This window comes from Rattus norvegicus, chromosome 6, assembly GCF_036323735.1.
Source record: "Rattus norvegicus strain BN/NHsdMcwi chromosome 6, GRCr8, whole genome shotgun sequence".
NCBI lineage: Eukaryota > Metazoa > Chordata > Mammalia > Rodentia > Muridae > Rattus > Rattus norvegicus.
Window position 1 is genome coordinate 96433968 of NC_086024.1, and position 18288 is coordinate 96452255.

Below are 18288 nucleotides of genomic sequence, written 5' to 3' on the forward strand. Positions count from 1 at the left end.
TTCACACAAGTGATCTTTGCTATTTAATACACTTAGGAATCTGGTAGGAGCTAAATCAGCAGTTCTCAACTTGTGGGCTGTGATCCCTTAGGCAATCTCTATCTCCAGAATATACTTACTTTATGATGCATAACAGTAGCAAAATTATGGTTATGAAGTATCAATAAAATAATTTTATGGTTGGGGTCTCAACAAGATGAGGAACTGTGTTACAAGATTTAATATTAAGTCCACTGAAAACTGTTTGATTGGTTTTTGTGAATGGTCACAGTAGCCTATGAAAACTCTACTTTATAAATGTTCAACATTTATTATATACATAATACATTAACGAAAAATTTAAATCTAATGACTAGCTAAAGCCGTTTCTGTCATCCTACCTGCTGTATTTGAGATATGAACCCACTCTTCTTCTCAGAAGATACACTATCGATCTGTTGCTTGTGAGTCAGAAAAAACAACCTTATGAATACAAGAAACAAAACACATGGGTGTTAGAACATGTTTTTTCCACACCATAAATTCCTTGGCCCCATCACTATACAACCTATTTTTGTATTTATTATAATGTAATCCTTTATTCTTTAAAATTAATATGCCATTTGTTTATTCGTATATTTGTGAAGAAATTATTGAGCACTTGCACTGTGCAAAATTTGTTCTCGGTACAAGGGACACAAAATATATCAAATCCTAACTTATGGGGATGAAATATAGTGAGTATTCAGAAGAAAAGTGAAATATAAAAATTAAACTGCACTTCAGATAGTGTTACATATTCCAAAGAGTGCAAACTAGGGTAAAGACATTGAGATTCTGAGAACAAGAACGCTACAGCTGACACGTGCTTTAGGGTGATCTCTTTGGGGTTGACCTGTGAAAGACATGTATGCTGTAAAGGAGCTAGCTACATACAGATTTAAAAGAACTCAGGAAAGATAAGATCCAGAGCCTTGCATTGTCGTGATAGAAAGATGGTCTGACTGGAGTGGGAGATGGTGACTAGGTCACATAGGGTCTTAAGGGTCAGGAAGGAGCTCATGTTTGATTCTGAAGGGAACTGGGAAATCTTTAGATCACAGGGACATCATAAATTAATTAATGCTTTGTAAAGTGAATTCTGATGTCTGTAGAGAAAGAGAGGGAGAGAGGGAGAGAGAAGGAGGGAGGGGAGGAAGGAGGAGGGAGGGAGGGAGAGGAGGAGGGAGGGAGAGAGAAGGAGGAAGGCAGGAGGGAGGGAGGGTGAGAGGGAGGGAAGGAGGGAGCTGTAGTCTAGACTAAACAGGCAGTGGTGATGGTGATAAGTAGGCATATATAATGTATTCAGGTGTGATGGTTTGAATAGGAATGGCCCCCATAAGCTCATATGTTTGAATACTTGATCATTTGAAAATGGTATTACTTGATAAGGGTTAGGAGATATGGCCTTGGTGAAGGAAGGGGTGGGCTTTAGGGTTTCAAACGAGTAAGCCAGGCCTAGTGTTTCACTTTTCCTGATACCTACAGATCCAGATGTAGAACTCTCAAGTTACTTCTCCAGTACCATGCCTGCCTGCCTGCTGCCATGTTCTCTGCTTTGATGACAATGGGCTAAACCACTTTGAACTTTAAGCCACCCCCAAATAAATGTTTTCCTTTCTAAGAAGTCATATAGTCATGGTATCTCTTCATAGCAATAGAGATGCTAACTAAAACAGAGTATGGAAATACTTTTCATGTGTTTACAGATGATGCTGATTTGGCATTCTATCCTGGAGGAAGCACTCCTAAGCTCTACAAAACAAGTATTACTCTAATACCCAAAGCAGATAAATACACAACAAAAAGAAAACCACGGCCCAATATCCCTGCTGCACACAGGCTCAAAAATACTCAAATACTCAACAAAATACTTGTAAACAGAATGTAGACATATACTAAAAGGATTATCTACTATGACCAAATTGGCATTTCCCCTGAAATACAGGGATGGTTCAACATATGAGAATCAATACACTTATTAAACCACATAAATGAACTTAGAAAAGAAATCACATGATAATTTCAATAAATCCAGAAAAAGTCTTTCAAAAAATCCAACAGATTTCATGATAAAGATCCTAGAAAATGTAGGGCTAGAGTGAAGATACCTCGATATAATAAGAGCTATATACAAGAAAGCCACAGCCAATATCATCTTACATGAAGAAAAGCTCAAAGCAATGCCACTTTAGTCAGGACATGAATATTCACTGTCCTCATTCTTTTTCAATATTGTACTGGAAGGAATAACTGGAGAAAAAAGCAAGAGAAGGAAAGGGATACAGATAGGAAAGAAGTCAAACTATCTCTTGTAACCAAACATTTTTCTTCTTAGCCCCAAGCTCTCAGAATAACGACTCCTGTGACTTAAAGATCTCTACAATTGCCTATACCAAAGCTTTGCATGGTCTCTAATGGTTAATAACTTAATATCACATTTATTTTAATCTAAGCTCTGCTCATGTACCTCTGTCTCCATTAGTGTTCCTACAGTGAATCTCTGACTTAGTTAGGGTTTTACTGCTGTAAACAGACACCATGACCAAACAAGTCTTGTGCAGCATAACATTTAATTGGGGCTGGCTTACAGGTTCAGAGGTTCAGTCCATTATCATCAAGGTAGAAACATGGCAGCATCCAGGCACAGGAGGAACCGAGAGTTCTACATCTTCATCTGAAGGCTGCTAGAAGACTGACTTCCAGGCAGCTAGGATGAGGGTCTTAAGCCCACATCCATAGTGACACACCTATTCCAACAAGGTCACACCTCCTAATAGTGCCACACCCTGGGCCAATCATACATAAAACATCACAGGCATAATTCATAATCTCTCGGGGCTCACTATTTTCACGAATTATCTTCTCATACTGCCAAATGTCCCACCTTTTCATCCTGCTTCAGCTGATTGGTCAAAGGCCTTTTTATTGATAGGTGAATGCTTTTATACAGTGTATAAGAGATTATCTCTACATTTCTCCCCTTTAGTTCAATAAACAGCTCTTTCATTTATAAATAATATATAATAATAATTATAAAAACTATCATGTAAGATTCATATCCACAATGTCCAGTCCATGTGTATTTGGCAATTCTGGAGAAAGTACTTTCTATCTATCCTATCTCAGTGAGTTCAGAGTTTTGAACCTACAGCATTTTTTTATCTTAATTTGTATTACCATCCTAAACACTTCTTCTTAGACCTAAAAACCTTTTCTTAAATCCTAAACAATTTAAACTTAATGTGAGACTCTAGTTATCTAGGCTTCAACCACACCAGAGACTTGAGAAGGAATAAATATTACTTGTGTATGTAGCAAGTGCGGGCAAGAAGTTTCTACAACTATAGAAGTGACAGAGACAGTCGACTGTCTGGCCAGTACCCCAAAATTTCTCTGTATCACAAGACTATCCATCTTTGTCTTTGGCCTTCTGGCCCAGAATATTTGACAGGCATTTCTGTGAAGCAGGAAATATGAAGGACTACTTCTCTTGTCTTGGCAAAGCTCAGCAGTCAACTTCCCTGCAACCCATTTGTCCAGTTTGGACAGAATCCTGTCCACAGTTAAAGCAAAGGCAGTAGCAGCTTGCCACACTTGAAGAGAACTTCATAAGGAGATTTTTTGATGCTCATCATCTTCTTTGAAGTAAAATGGTGGTGCTGACAGGACCATCTCATTGTCAAAACAGGCTTAAATTAAAGAAACATCTTTAAATGCCACATTCTGTGGATCTCTGAGGGTTTTTAAGACTATCTATCTATCTATCTATCTATCTATCTATCTATCTATCTATGTCATATATCTGAATGGGCAAACAATCCTTCTTTTCTAACTATTTATTATATATTCAACTCTGGAATCATACTCCTATAATAAACTAGACCAGCATCTAACACAGCCAGGAGTTTGATTGACCAACTGTTGACTTCCATTAATTAATTACCCTAAACAGTTTGTAGTAGCAGCTTTCAAAAGGACTGGAACTTCATATTGTAATTTTAAGAATTGCCTAGGTACAATACCTCAAACAAAGGTTGAAAAAATATACAGAGTATGTTGTAGCAAATCATAACTTCAATTTTGCATTAATGTACAAATATTAATATACCACTGTAACAAAATGTAACCTTAATTTTGTATCAATATACAAAGACCTATACCAATGTAAGATTTTTGGCTTGCTGTATCTCTATAGTTTAAGAGTAGATTCAATAATCTACCCTTTATTCCTATTATTCCTGTATCCCCCTGAAGTTTTGACTGGAATGGTCGGTAAGGTTGGACCAATTGCAATTGGCAGCCATCTTGGAAGTTGTCCTGGAATCAGGTTTTGATGGCACAGCAATTTAGGCAGTCTGAGATAGGATCAGGCAGGATGCTGGAATAAAAGTGTCTCAGCACCTTGTCAGGTTTACTTGTCTGATTGTTTTTGTCTGCAAGCATATAAGCTTTTAGAAGTAATATACATTTTTGTAATAACATGCATAGAATGAGCAGTGTGCAGAATTCAGTTAAAGATGATTTTCTGCTCTTTAGATGCACAGATGAAAGAATGTGCCTTTCTTTATAAGTTAGTTTTGAACGCATAACCAAATTGTAATACAAAATTTTATCTATGCCATTTGAAAGGATGGCATGGTAAGTTTTGGGATTTCTGTGGCCAACAAGATTTATTCTCGATGTTTAGCTGAGGTTCTGGCTGGAGATGTTTTCATTTCTCAGTCTGAGAGCTGCTCCCATGAAGAGGGAGCAGTGATACAAGCTTCGTTGGTCTTTCTGATTTTTTTCATGTCTGTGGTGAGGATCTTCAGGGTGTTCTTCATATGTAATTTTTATGAATTTGGAGGGAATCCATAGCTTTTCTTTTGCTATTGAAACAAGAGCATATTCTTTTCCCCAACACAACCCATTTCTTGTCTTCCGTTCTGAAGTTAGGACATATTTATGTTGATCTGACTTAGTTGTCCTTTCCATAATCCAGTATATTTTATCCGTTATAGTATCTGTCTTATTGACATTTGAAAAATTTAAAGTCAATAAAGCATTATTTAAATTATCTTTGGGAGATTCCATGTTTCCTTTTTGTTCTATGAGCATTCTCTTTTATTACATTTGCTTATTTATTCACTTTACCACCCATGTCAGCTCTTTCTCTCCTCCCAGCACCTACTCACATAAGTCCTCCCACCATTTCCCTGAGAAGGGGAAGCCCACCTCTGGGTGTTAAACTCCACCTCCCCACAGCCCACCCCCTACCCTGCACCTCGCACATTGTGTTCCTGCGGGTCTAGCCACATCCTCTCCCACTGAGGCCAGACAGGGCTGTACATTTGGAGGTGTAGGATCCCCAGGCAGACAGGTAGGCAGCAGGCTCAGGGACAGCCCCTGCGCCAGTTCTTTGGGGGACTCAGCTGAAGACCAAGCTGCTCATCAGGGGCCTAGGTTCAGGCCATGCCTGCTCTTTGATTGGTGATTCAGTCTCTGGGAGCCCTTGAGGGTCCAGTTTATTTGACTTTGTTGATCTTCCTGTAGGTTCCCTGTCCTCTTTGAGTCCCTCAATCTTTCTCCCAACTCTTCCACAAGACTCCCTAAACTCTCTCTACTCTTTGGGTGTGAGTCTCTGCATCTCTCTCTGTTGGTTGTTGGACAGAGCCTTCCAGAGGACAGTTATGCTAGGCTTCTGCCTGCAAGCACAGCAGAGTGTCATTAATAATCTCAGGGATTGGTTTTTGCCCATGGGACGGGTCTCAATTTGGGTAAATCATTTAGTTGGCCATTCCCTCTGGCTCTGTTTTATTTTTGTCCCTGCACATCTTGTAGGTGGGACACATTTTGTGTCAAAGACTTTGTGGGTGGGTTGTTGTTCTTATCCTCCACTGGGAGACCTTTCTGACTACAGAAAGTGGCCACTTCAGGATTCATATTCCCCCCACAGCTTGGAATCTCAGCTAGAATCACCACCTTAGACCCACTGGGTCTCTCCTCATCCCAGGTCTTGGCACATCCTAGAGATTATCCCCTCTCCCACCAATCTCCCTTTTCCCTTCCCTGATATCCCTACATATGATCCCCTCCTTGCTCCACTCTCCTCCACATCCCTTCTTCTTCCTCACTCCATCCTTCCATTGACTTCTCATATCTGTTTTGTTTTCCTTTCTGAGAAAGATTCAAGCATCTTCCTTGGTGCTCTCCTTGTTATTTGGTTTCTTTGGGTCTGTTGATTATAGCATGGCTATCCTGTACTTAATGGCTAATATCCTCTTATAAGTGAGTACATACCATGCTTCTTCTTTTGGGTATGGGTTACCTCACTCAGGGCGGTGTTTTCCAGTTTTATCTGTTTGCCTGAGAAATTCATGATATCCTTCCTTTTTTTTTTCTTTTTTTCCTTTTTCTTTTTTTCAGAGCTGGGGACCGAACCCAGGGCCTTGCGCTTCCTAGGCAAGCGCTCTACCACTGAGCTAAATCCCCAACCCCGATGTCCTTCTTTTTTAATGGCCGAGTAGTTTTCCATTGTGTAGATGTAGCACATTTTCTGTATCCAGTCTTCAGTTGAGAGACATCTAGGTTGTTTCCAGTTTCCGACTATTATGAATAAAGCTTCTATGAACATAGTCGAGGAAGTGTCTCTGTAGTATAGTGGGCATCTTTTGGGTATATGCCCAGGAATGCTATAGCTGAGTCTTGAGGAAAAACTTTTCCCAATCTTCTAAGAAACTGCCAAATTGATTTCCGGAGTGGTTGTACAAGTTTGTACTCCCACCAGCAGTGGAGGAGTGTTTCCCTTGCTCCACACCTCACTAGCGTGTGCTGTCCTTTGAGTTTTTAGTCTTAGTCATTCTGATGGGTATAAGGTAGAATCTCAGAGACATTTTGATTTGCATTTCCCTGATGACTGAGGACGATGAACATTTCTTTTTGGCCACTTGAGATTCCTCTGTTGAGAATTCTCTTATTTGCTCTGTACCCACTTTTTAATTGGCATATTTGGATCATTGGTGTCTATCTTCTTGAGTACTTTATACATTTTGGATATTAGCCCTCTGTTGGATGTAAGGTTAGAGAAGACCCTTTTCTAATATGTGGGCTGCCATTTTGTCCTAGTGATGATGTCCTTTGACTTACAGAAGCTTTATAGTTTCATGAGTTCCCATTTATTAATTCTTGACCTTAGTGCCTGAGCCACTGGTGTTCTGTTAAAGAAGTTGTCTCCTGTACCAATGAGTTAAAGACTATTTCCCACTTTCTGTTCTATTAGGCTAAGTGTGTCTGGATTTTATGTTGAGGTCTTTAATCCATTTGGACTTGAGTTTTGTGCAGGGTGATAAATATGGATCTATTTGTATTCTTCTACATGCAGACATCCAGTTAGACCAGCACCACTTGTTGAAGATGCTTTCTTTTTTCCACTGTATGGTTTTTGTTTTTTATCAAAACCAAGTGTCTATAGGTATGTGGTTTATTTCAGGGCCATCAATTCAATTTCATTGATTCATCTGTCTGTTCAATACAAACACCATGATTTTTGTTACTATTGCTCTGCAGTACAGCTTGAAGTCAGGGATAGTGATATCTCCAGAAGTACTTTTGTTGTTCAGGATTGTTTTAGTCATCATGTTTTGCTGTTTTTGTTTTGTTTGCATTTCCATATGAAGTCAAGAATTGTTCTCTTGAGATCTGTGAAGAATTGTGTTGGGATTTGGTGGGGATTGCATTGAATCTGTAGATTGCTTTTGGTAAGATAGCCATTTTTACTATGTTTATCTTACTGATCCATGAGTAAGGAAGATCTTTTCACCTTCTGATATATTCCTCAATTTCTTTCTTCAGAGACTTGAAGTTCTTGTCATACAGATCTTTCACTTCCTTGGTTAGGATTACACCAATGTATTTTATGTTATTTGTCGGTATTGTGAAGGGCACTGTTTCCCTAATTTCTTTCTCAGCCTGTTTATCGCTTGTGTATGCAGCCACTTTGCTGATGGTGCTTTTCAGCTGTAAGAGTTCTCAGGAAAATTTTTGGGGCTCATTTATGTATACTATCATATTATCTGCAAATAACCATACTTTGACTCTTTTGTTTCCAATTTGTATCCCCTTAATCTCCTTTAGTTGTCTTATTGCTCTAGCTAGAGCTTCCAGTAGTACATTGAAGTGATATGGGAAGAGTTGACAGTTTTGTCTTGTCCCTGATTTTAGTGGAAATGCTTTAAGTTTCTCTCTATGTAATTTGATCGTGGCTATTGGCTTGCTATGTATTGTATTGCCTTTATTGTGTTTAGGTATTCCCTTTGTACTCCTGCTTTTTCCAAAACTTTTATTATGAAGGGGTGTTGGATTTTGTCAAACACTTTCTAGCATTTAGTGAGATTATGTGTTCTTTTTCTTTTAGTTTATTTATATGGTGGATTTATTTATATGGATTTTTATATATTGAACCACCCCTATATCCCTGGGATGAAGCCTATTTGATCATGGTGGATGGTATCTTTGATGTGTTCTTGGATTCAGTTTGCAAGTATTTTATTGAGTATTTTTGTATCAATGTTCATAGGGAAATTGGTCTCAAATTCTCATTCTTTGTTGAGTCTTTGTGTGAATTAGTTACCAGAGTAACTATGGCCTCAGAGAATGAGTTTGGCAGTATTCCTTCTGTTTCTATTTTGTGGGAAAGTTTGAGGAGTATTCGCATTAGTTCTTCTTTGAAAGTCTCGTAGAATTTGGCACTAAAACTATCTGGCCCAGGACTTCTTTTGATTGGAAGACTTCTAATGACTTCTTCTATTTAACTAAGAGTTATAGGACTATTCAGATAGTATACCTAGTCTTGATTTATCTTTGATAATTGGTATTTGTCTAGAAAATCATCTATTTCATTTAGATTTTCCAATTTTCTGTAGTATAGGCTTTTGAAGTAAGACCTAATGATTCTTTGAATCTCCTCAGTGTTCATTGTTATGTCTCCCTTTTCATTTCTGACTTTGCTAATTTGGGCACCATCTCTCTGTCATTTAGTTTGTTTGGCTAAGGGTTTGTCTATCTTGTTGATTTTTCTCCCAAGAACCAAGTATTGGATTCATTGATTTTTTTGTATTGTTTTCTTTGTTTCTAATTGATTGAGTTAAGCCCTGAGTATGATTATTTCTTTTGTCTCTTCCTCTTGGGTGTGTTTGCTTTCCTTTCTTTCCTTCTTTCTTTCTTTCTTTCTTTCTTTCTTTCTTTCTTTCTTTCTTTCCTTCCTTCCTTCCTTCCTTCCTTCCTTCCTTCTTTCTTTCTTTCTTTCTTTCTTTCTTTCTTTCTTTCTTTCTTTTTTCTAGAGCCTTCAGATGTACTTTTAATTCATTAGTATGGAAACTCTTCAACTTCATTTTGAGGACATTTACCGCTGTGAACTTTTCTCTTTGCACTGCTTTCATAGTATTCCATAAGTTTGGGTATGTTGTACCCCCATTTTCATTGAGTTCTAGAAAATCTTTCTTATTTCTTCCTTGACCCTGTAAACATTAAGTAGTAGTTATTCAGTTTCCATGAATATGTGGGCTTTTGGTTGTTCTGTTGTTGTTGTTGAAGTCCAGCTTTAATCCATGATGATCTGATAAGATGCATGAGGTTATTTCAATATTCTTGTATCTGTTGAGGTTTGCTTTGTGAGTGATTATATGGTCAGTTTTGGAGAAGATTCTGTGAGGTGCTGAGAAGATGATGTATTCTTTTGTGTTTAGGTGAAATGCTCTATGGATGTCTGTTAGCTCCATTTGAATCATAACCTCTATTAGTTTTGCTATTTTAATGGTGTGACATTATTTATTTCTTGCAATTTTTTGAGTGTAGTTAGCCTCCTTGGGTTAGAGCTTTCCTTCTAGTATCCTTTGTAAGACTGGGTTAGTGGAAAGGTATTGTTTGAATTTGGTTGTGTCATGGAATATCTTGGTTTCTCCATTTATAGTGATTGAAAGTTTTGCTGGGTATAATAGTCCAGGCTGATATCTGTGGTCTTTTAGGGTCTATAAGAGCTCTGCCCAGGTCCTTCTAGCTTTTAGTGTCGCACATGAGAAATTAGGTGTAATTCTGATATGTCTGCCTTTATATGTATATTATTTAACCTTTTTTCTTTGCTGCTTTTAAAATTCTTTCTTTGTTCTGTATATTAGCATTTTGATTATTATGTGGTCGGGGGATTTTCTTTTCTGGTCCAATCTGTTTGGTGTTCTATAAGCTTGTACCTTTACAGGCATCTCTTTAGGTTAGGGAAATTTTTTTCTATTATTTTGCTAAAGGTGTTTTGTGGGTCTTTGAGCTAGGAATCTTCTTCTATTCCTCTCATTCTTGGGTTTGGTCTTTTCCTAATGTCCCAAGTTTCCTGGATATTTTGTGTTGTGAAGTTTTTAGATTTTACATTTTCTTTGACTGATACATTGATTTCTTCTTTGGATATCTTCTAAATCTGGGATTCTCTTGTCTGTCTTCTGTATTTTGTTGGTGAGGCTTAGGTCTGTAGTTCCTGTTCTCTTTCCCAGGTTTTTCATCTCCAGGATTGCTTCAGTTTGTGTTTTCTTTATTGCTTCCTTTTCCCTTTTCAAGTGTTGGATAGTTTTATTCATATCCTTCACCTGCTTGATTGCATTTTATTGTATTTCTTTATATTTATTTGTTTCCTCTTTTAATGCCTCTACCTGCTTGAATTATAAGATTGGATTTAAGGTCTTCTTCTTGTGTCTCATTTTCATTAGGATACCCAGGGTTTGTTGTAACAGGATAGCTGGGCTCTGGTGGTGCCATATTGACCTGTGTCTTGTTGGCTGTGTTCTTATGCTGTCCTTTAGGTGTATAGTTTTCCCTGGTGTTGACTGGATGATCCTCATGGCAGCAGGACTTCTCAGGAAGGTGGAGGAGCCATGGGCCAGACAATGGAGATTAGGGTATCCTACTCTGCAGGCTGTATCCTAGTTAGACCCAGTTAAGGTGGTAGGCAGGTCTGGTTAGGATGGGTAGTCAGGCAGGGTTCCAAGCTGGTTAGTTTTGGGGTCCCCAAAGTTTCCCATGGGAAGGCAGGTCACTCTCAGAGTCCTGCAAGCCTCCTCTGAACAGAGCAGCAAGCCAGATCTAGACAATGGGGCTGAGCATTTTCTTTATTGTCCTGTTAGATATCTCTATAATTGTTTGCTTATAGGATTATAGAGCATGTCTGTAACATGTTCTATGCTATAATGCCTAAAAAATTGTTGCATTCTAATTGATGCCTGAGCATCGTCAGCTTTAATCTGCAAATGCATTTCCAAGATAGCCATCATCTCTAATAAACTTGCAATCTCAGAATATCCTTTTCAGAATTCAAGGCAAAAACCCATTGAAATTCTGAACATGTATCAATAGTATGGTGCATCAACATGTGCACGCATCTCAATTCTCCAAACTCTAGAAAACAGAACACATAATCTATCGTATAACGTTGCTCTAAGGTATCATCATTAAGTAGAATCTGTAATTTTAGCTCAGATTGTATCTCAATGGACTGCCGTTGTTAGTTAGCATCAGGTGCATCTATGTACAGCCAGAACCTCTTTAGTGACAAAATATGTCATTTCTAGGCAACAGCATAGCTCCTGTGTCTGTTGCCATGGCACCTCCGCACATCCCTTTGTGCATGTATCACATGCATCATGGCTTGGATAAAAGACTCGTACTCAGGCCACAGCCTCATTCTTCTCTTCCTCCTTCATCTCACGCCATCAGAAGTCACCTCAGTCAGTGAAACCTCCCACATGAGACCTGTCGCTGGTGTGCTCTGTCCAGGATGCTTATTCCAACAGCCGTTCTAACTCCTGATAGCCTAGTGGATTCTTCTCATTAGGAACTACCCTTTCTGTTATTGTTGTGGGTTCCAGATCCTCTAATCTCTGTTCTATGGCCTGTAACCTAGCATCTAGTTTCTCAGTTTCTTCTTTTTCCTACTCTGTCTCATTCTGGTCTCCCCTAAAGAGGGTATACAAGATTGCAGTCCTTACTGAAAAAAATCGTTTGTGTGCTGATAAGCAAAACAAAATCATATGGAATCGAGAGACACTGTATTTCTCTCCATTTTTTTAACACAAGATATTTTTCTTTTTTAAAGTTTTAATTCTTTCTTTAAGGACTTTCTTATATTCAAACTACATATTTCTTCTCTTATTATCTCTAGCCACTAACTTTCTCTTTTATTGTTTCCCAGACTCACAAACTTAACAGTTTGGACACCCGGGGCTTCTCAGATCGTGTTTAGCTTCTCTTTCTGTTGTTGTTCAGCTTAGCCCCTGCCTGTGGCTGTGATTCTGCTCCCTTGGGTCAGCTGCCTTTGCTGGTTCGGGCCGGAGCATCTGTTTGCCCTCTGACTTTCTTCCATTCCAGGCCACAGTGTTCTTCTCCTACATGGACCTGAATTGGATGGCAGCCTTCCTATGGTCTGCCTACCTCCCTCTGCTCCCTCTAAAAGGAATTTAGCCTTCTCCCTAGCTAGGAACTTGCATCCCGCTCCATTTCCCTGTTCTTTTAGTTCTATTGGCTCCTCACAGGCCTCTGCTCAAGTGCTTGGTCAGCAGGTATGGCAGTTATTAAAGGGGCTGTGCTTGACTTTCTGGTCTGTTCTCACATCCTGAACTTTTGGTTAAAGCCTGAGTCCAGTGTTCTAATCTTGGATTACATTCCTGACAGTGGATGCTATCTGGAACCGCTTGTTTTTCCTCCCAGAATAAGAGTCTGAGATTTAAATATATTTATAGTTGCTTAGGCCAAAGTTTTACATGGTCTCTGAATAGCTCATAACTTATTATCTCATTTATTCTAATATACGTTCTGACGAGTGGCTACTTCTGTTCAGCTATCATGTGTCTTTCTCCATCAGCATTCCCGGGGCGAATCTCCTGCGCCTCACTTACTGTTTCCAAGAAAACTAACTCTCTCTCTCTCTCTCTCTCTCTCTCTCTCTCTCTGCCTGATGTCTCGCCTTTTAATCTTGCATCAGCTCTGCCAGGAGACTTCCAGGAATCATAAGCAAATTTAGCAATGTGGCAAGACACAGAATCAATTTGCACACACCAACAGCATTTATATTCGGCAACAACAAACAGACAGAGGGGACATTGTGGACACACTTCCATTCACAACATCTCAGGGAAAATAAAATATCTAGAAATAAACCTAATTAAGGAAAGCTAAGAACCTCTACAATGAAAGCTCTGACGAGAGAGATAGAGAGACAATGGAAAACAGAAATGTACCCTCTGCTCATGAATTGGTAGAAATAATACTGTGAAAATGTGTTGTCATAAGATATTCAAACCTGTTTGTTGTTAGCCTTTAGCACTCACCTTTAATCTGTTTGGCTGGAAAACAGATATGCCCTTAGTACATATCTTTAATGCCAAACAGTTAAGGAAAAGTTATTTGTAGAAAAGGAAGCACCCATGTTTGAAAGTGATGTCTAATTGAGTGGCAGACAAAGTGATAAATCAGAGAAAGATTTGACAGAATAGGATATGCCCAATTCTCATGAAGAGAGAGAGAGGAAAGGAAAGCTACTTAAGAGAGAGACATATGGTCCAGGAGGAAGAGAGTGCAGTACAGGAATACAGTTGAGTTTGTGGAGACAGTACAGTAGAGAGAGAGAGAAGAGAGAGAGAGAGAGAGAGAGAGAGAGAGAGAGAGAGAGAGGAGAGGAGAGGAGAGGAGAGGAGAGGAGAGGAGAGGGGGAAAGGAAACAGCTCTACCAGGTGAGTTCTACAGAGACAGATTGAAAGAGAACAAGCTAGACACAGGTTAAGACAGAACAAGCAAGAGAATGAGAAGGAGCCAAGAGATTTGAAAAGATTGCTAGAGTTAGTTTGAGGCCCTAGCAGAGCAATTCAGAGGCCAAGAGAAAAGCGAGATTGAACCAGTCAGCTGGAAGAGGAGTTGGAGCCAGAACAGCTGAGTTGAACCAGCCAGCCAGAGTTCAGAAAGAGCTAGGAAGGGTGAACTTACTCAGCAGCAAGTCTCAGAGGCTGAAAACATTCTAGGCTTACATTAGATTGTACAGAGACTAGCAGCTTAGTCCTGGGTTAGTGGACAGAGTCAATAAGCCTCCCAGACAACAATTACAACAGAAGAATAAAAAGTATTTTTTAAAAAAACTAGTCATTCTACCAAAAGCCATTTATGCATTCAGCATAATCCTAATCAAAATCCCCATCTCATTCTTGAAGAAATAGAAAAAAACTATGGTAAAATTAATTTGGAACTACCAGAAAAGCAGTATAGCCAAAACAATCTTGAGCAAAAAGCAATACTGAAGCGATTATAATTTCAGATCTTAAGATTATTACAAAGCCATAGTAATCAAAACAACATGTCACCAATGCGAAAAACAGACATGTAGACCAATGAAACAAAACTGAAGACTCAAACATGAGCCCATGTAAGTTCAAACAATTAATATTTGACAAAGATATAAAAAAATCCTAAGCCAGAGTAAAGAAAGCATCTTCAACAAACGGTGCTGGGAACAATGTTCACATGCAGAAGAATGAAACTAGACAAGTATATATCAGATCCTCACACATAAACTATCTCCAGATGGATCAAAGACCCAAACGTGAAACCTGAAACACTGAAACTGCTAGAAGACAGTAGATAAGCTTTATATGGTATTGACGTAAGAAAGGAATTACTGAAGAAAAAAAAAACCCAAACTTCATTTGCCAAGAATTAAGGCCAACGGTTGACAAGTAGAACCTCATAAAATTGCAATATGTCTGCACAGCTAAAGAAACAACTAACTAGATGAAAAGGACGTCCATGGAATAAGAGAGAATTTTTACCGGCTACGTGTCTGACAGAGGATCAATCTGTGCATATTTTTGGACCCATAATGGGTGATTAGCATCGCATTCTGCTGTTCTTGTTTTAGAGGAAACTTTTAATTAAAAAGCATTAAATATTTTATCATAGAGTTACTTGTCTTTTAGGAACATGCTCAGAGACTGCAGTTTATCTCCTCAGTTGTCAGAAAATCACCTGTGTGGGCGTCGGAAGCCACATTTTCATAGCTATACCTGACTGATCCAGGAAGCAAAGTTGTGCCCAATACTTTCTGATGTGAACTGCTGTGAACTTTCTGTGCAGACTGCTGGTCAATTGTGGCTGATAGGTTAGACCTGTCACAGTTCATTTCAGAAGGTTTGACCCACTCAGATGTTTTATATGTGCTCATCAAGAAGAGAGAACTGGGTATACAGGTAAATGCAGAAGGATGAATCCTTTTTTCAAAGGAAGCAGTCATGAGTTTCTTCAGGGTTCTGGCTGTGGGTCCTCATATAGGATTTTTTTTTGTGTGTGTGTGTGGTTGTTACCCTTTGAACCTTGACTCTCTTCCAAATGTGCATTAAAGACTTTGTCTTCAGAGTGTGTCTTAGGGTTTTATTGCTATGAACAAACACCATGACCAAGGCAACTCCTATAAGGCCAACATTTAATTGGGACTGGCTTACAGGTTCAGAGAGTCAGTCCACTATCATCAAGACAGGAGCACGGCAGCGTCCAGGCAGGCATGGTGCAGGTGGAGCTCAGGGTTCAACATTTTCATCTGAAGGCTGCTCGTGGAAGACTGACTTCTAGGTAGCTAGGATGAGGGTTTTTTTGTTTTTTTGTTTTTTTTTTTTTCTTTTTCCGGAGCCGAGGACCGAACCCAGGGCCTTGCGCTTGCTAGGCAAGCGCTCTACCACTGAGCTAAATCCCCAGCCCCTGGGATGAGGGTCTTAAGCCCACACCCACACACCTACTCCAACAAGGCTACACCTCCTAATAGTGCCACTCCCAGGGCCAAGCAAATACAAACCAGCACAGGGTGATAATGGTAGAAGATTGTAGGACTTTTAAGAGACGGGGCTCAGAGCAGGTCTAAGGGCATCAGACATGTCCCTGATTGGAACTGGGAACCCACGGTCTCTTGCTTTCCTCTTTTTTTGCTTCCTATTTTGTAAGTGGACTAATACGCAGACTATGCTGTGCATTAGTCCCACAAACATACTGTCTTCACACAGGCATAGGGCAGTGGGTCATATGACCATGATCTGTAGCCTCTACAAGCAAAGTGCTTATACCACTTACGTTAGGTATAAGGTATTACGTTAAGGTAATTAATCAGATCTGGAAGGGCTCCCATAACATAAAGTGCCACACTTACAGTTTTTCCTCCAAACTTTCACAAACCCTCTTCATGTCTTCTACTTTTTTCTTCCAAAGGTCTGCTGTTTCCCGTAGCCGCATTATTTCTAAGCTTTTGTCATTAATCATCTATTGAAAATTTAAAAACAATATGACATCCAAGTATCAACATGGGGTTCTCAGCAGTAATCCAGGTTCTCTCCGAATTTTATCAATCAATCACTCAACTGTTATTGTGGGGTCACCCTTTAAGTAAAAAAATACATCATTTTTATAACTTTGTTGCTGTTGTGAAACTCAACTTGACAAAAATAAAATTCTGAAACAAAACAGAAAACCCAAAATTTGACGGAGTAGATGACTAAATGCGGTAGTGAGAGAAATGTGTGTGTGTGTATGTATATATGTATGCATGTCATATACAATGTGTGCATATCTCCTCTAATAAACTCCTTCTTGCTCAACAAGATGAAATTGAATAAGGCATTGTTTAGCTGATTGGTGTAGTACCACTTTGGGGACAGATGTTAATAGCTCTCTAGAAAGCCACCCAACAGGGCAAAAGCTATTCAGTTTCTCTAGAGCATCACGTGACTAAATCAATCATCATGAATTATACATGCTAGCAGAACTGCAGGCACATGGCCTAGTGTCCATTGTCTTTCACCCTCAGACGCTCCTGCCTTGAGTAGGTTTCCTGCTTCAAGAATCACATTCAATTATTTTTCTGCCAATGTTCTATCAGTCTGACCTGGCCACAGAGGTGTCTAGACTGAAGAATTCATGTGTATGTTAGTTTGCACTTCCCTTGGTCTGTGTTTTAGGAATCTCCACAAAAAATCCACCATCCTAGGCAATATTCTACCCCATGTCTCTACTTCATAGCTTGGTAGAGGCAAGCTTTAAGTCCAGGTTGATGTGACACTCAAGTCTAGGGATGGCAGGAGGGGCAACAGGGTCTGGGGTAAGATTGTTATGGGTTCCTAACTTGACCTTAGAAATCTTGGATTTAAACTAGGTTGGTGGGGTGCTTCCTTGCACTGTATGAGGCTAAAATGGGAGACAGGAGCTGGGGTGTGCAGATGGCATGAACCGTTGCTTAGCGACTTTCCTTAAGCCTCACCTGACCTCTGCCTCTTTACCATTGTTGATACCTAAAATCAGATGATGGTCTCTTTAAACACATATATGTCCCAGGAGTGTTTTATTTTACTGATGTTGTAATGATTAGATGCCATCATGGACATATCATAATTAGGGTTAGTATGTGTACCTCACGTGACATATGACGGAATTTGTGATATATTCTGGCAGAAAAATGGGCTGCTTCCCTTTGTCTGCTGTACTGTGTGGTTTTGCATATGAGTTTTGATATACACTGAAGAAATTTTCTATAGATCCATTCATTCAACTAATTGAGAGAAAAGATTAGTAGGCACTGAGATATTTAGTTAGCTCTACACGTAGTTAAAATAATTTTCAAGGTGTTTTGGTGATTAAGTACAATCTGTACATGCTACAATACTTTAGAGGAAGTGTCAGGAAATGTGATCGCACATTGGCATTTCTCAGAAAATCAGGAAAATGAATTAAATAACCTTTCTTTTTTTCTTTGAACTGCTATGTTCAGATTGGGCTAAAGGAAGAAGATGTTTATTTGTTTTTCTTACCACTGCATTGGTAGTAACTGTTTGCTTCATTTTTATTATTTTATTTTGTAATCTGGTCAATTCTTTCCTCTTATTATACGCCTCTTTTCTCTTTTCTTCACAGGACTGCTTCACGTCTTTAATCTACAGTAACAACAATAAGCCAATTAAAAAGTCTATTAGTGCATCAGAGAAAGATTTTTCAACTTGTCAACCTAGTTAATATTCAATTTAAACAGGCCATTTTCCATCTAAGTGAACTAACAACTTAAAGGAAGAATGAAACGAAGGCAGGATTTTCGTATTTCCTAAAGTTAAAGGCAGAACCATGAACCCTATGGGTCAAACTGCAGCCATAAGAGGTCGATGGTACATCTATAGGAGCAATATGGCAACGGCCACGGTCAAGAATGGCTGAAAGCATCTTGCCGCTGTGGTGGCT

At 39.2% G+C, this 18288-nt stretch overlaps 1 protein-coding gene across 2 annotated transcripts in view; it reads right to left on the reverse strand.

The window, feature by feature from the left end:
* Window positions 1-18288, reverse strand: part of Ccdc175 (coiled-coil domain containing 175) — an 82743-nt gene that overhangs the window by 35774 nt on the left and 28681 nt on the right. For both annotated transcript variants that reach the window (XM_039112722.2, NM_001164400.1), the window contains exons 6-8: window positions 17868-17990; window positions 16217-16326; window positions 381-462 (exon numbers count right to left, since the gene is read on the reverse strand). In XM_039112722.2, the coding sequence (XP_038968650.1) occupies window positions 381-462; window positions 16217-16326; window positions 17868-17990 (315 nt within the window). The remainder of the gene's footprint in view (window positions 1-380; window positions 463-16216; window positions 16327-17867; window positions 17991-18288) is intronic.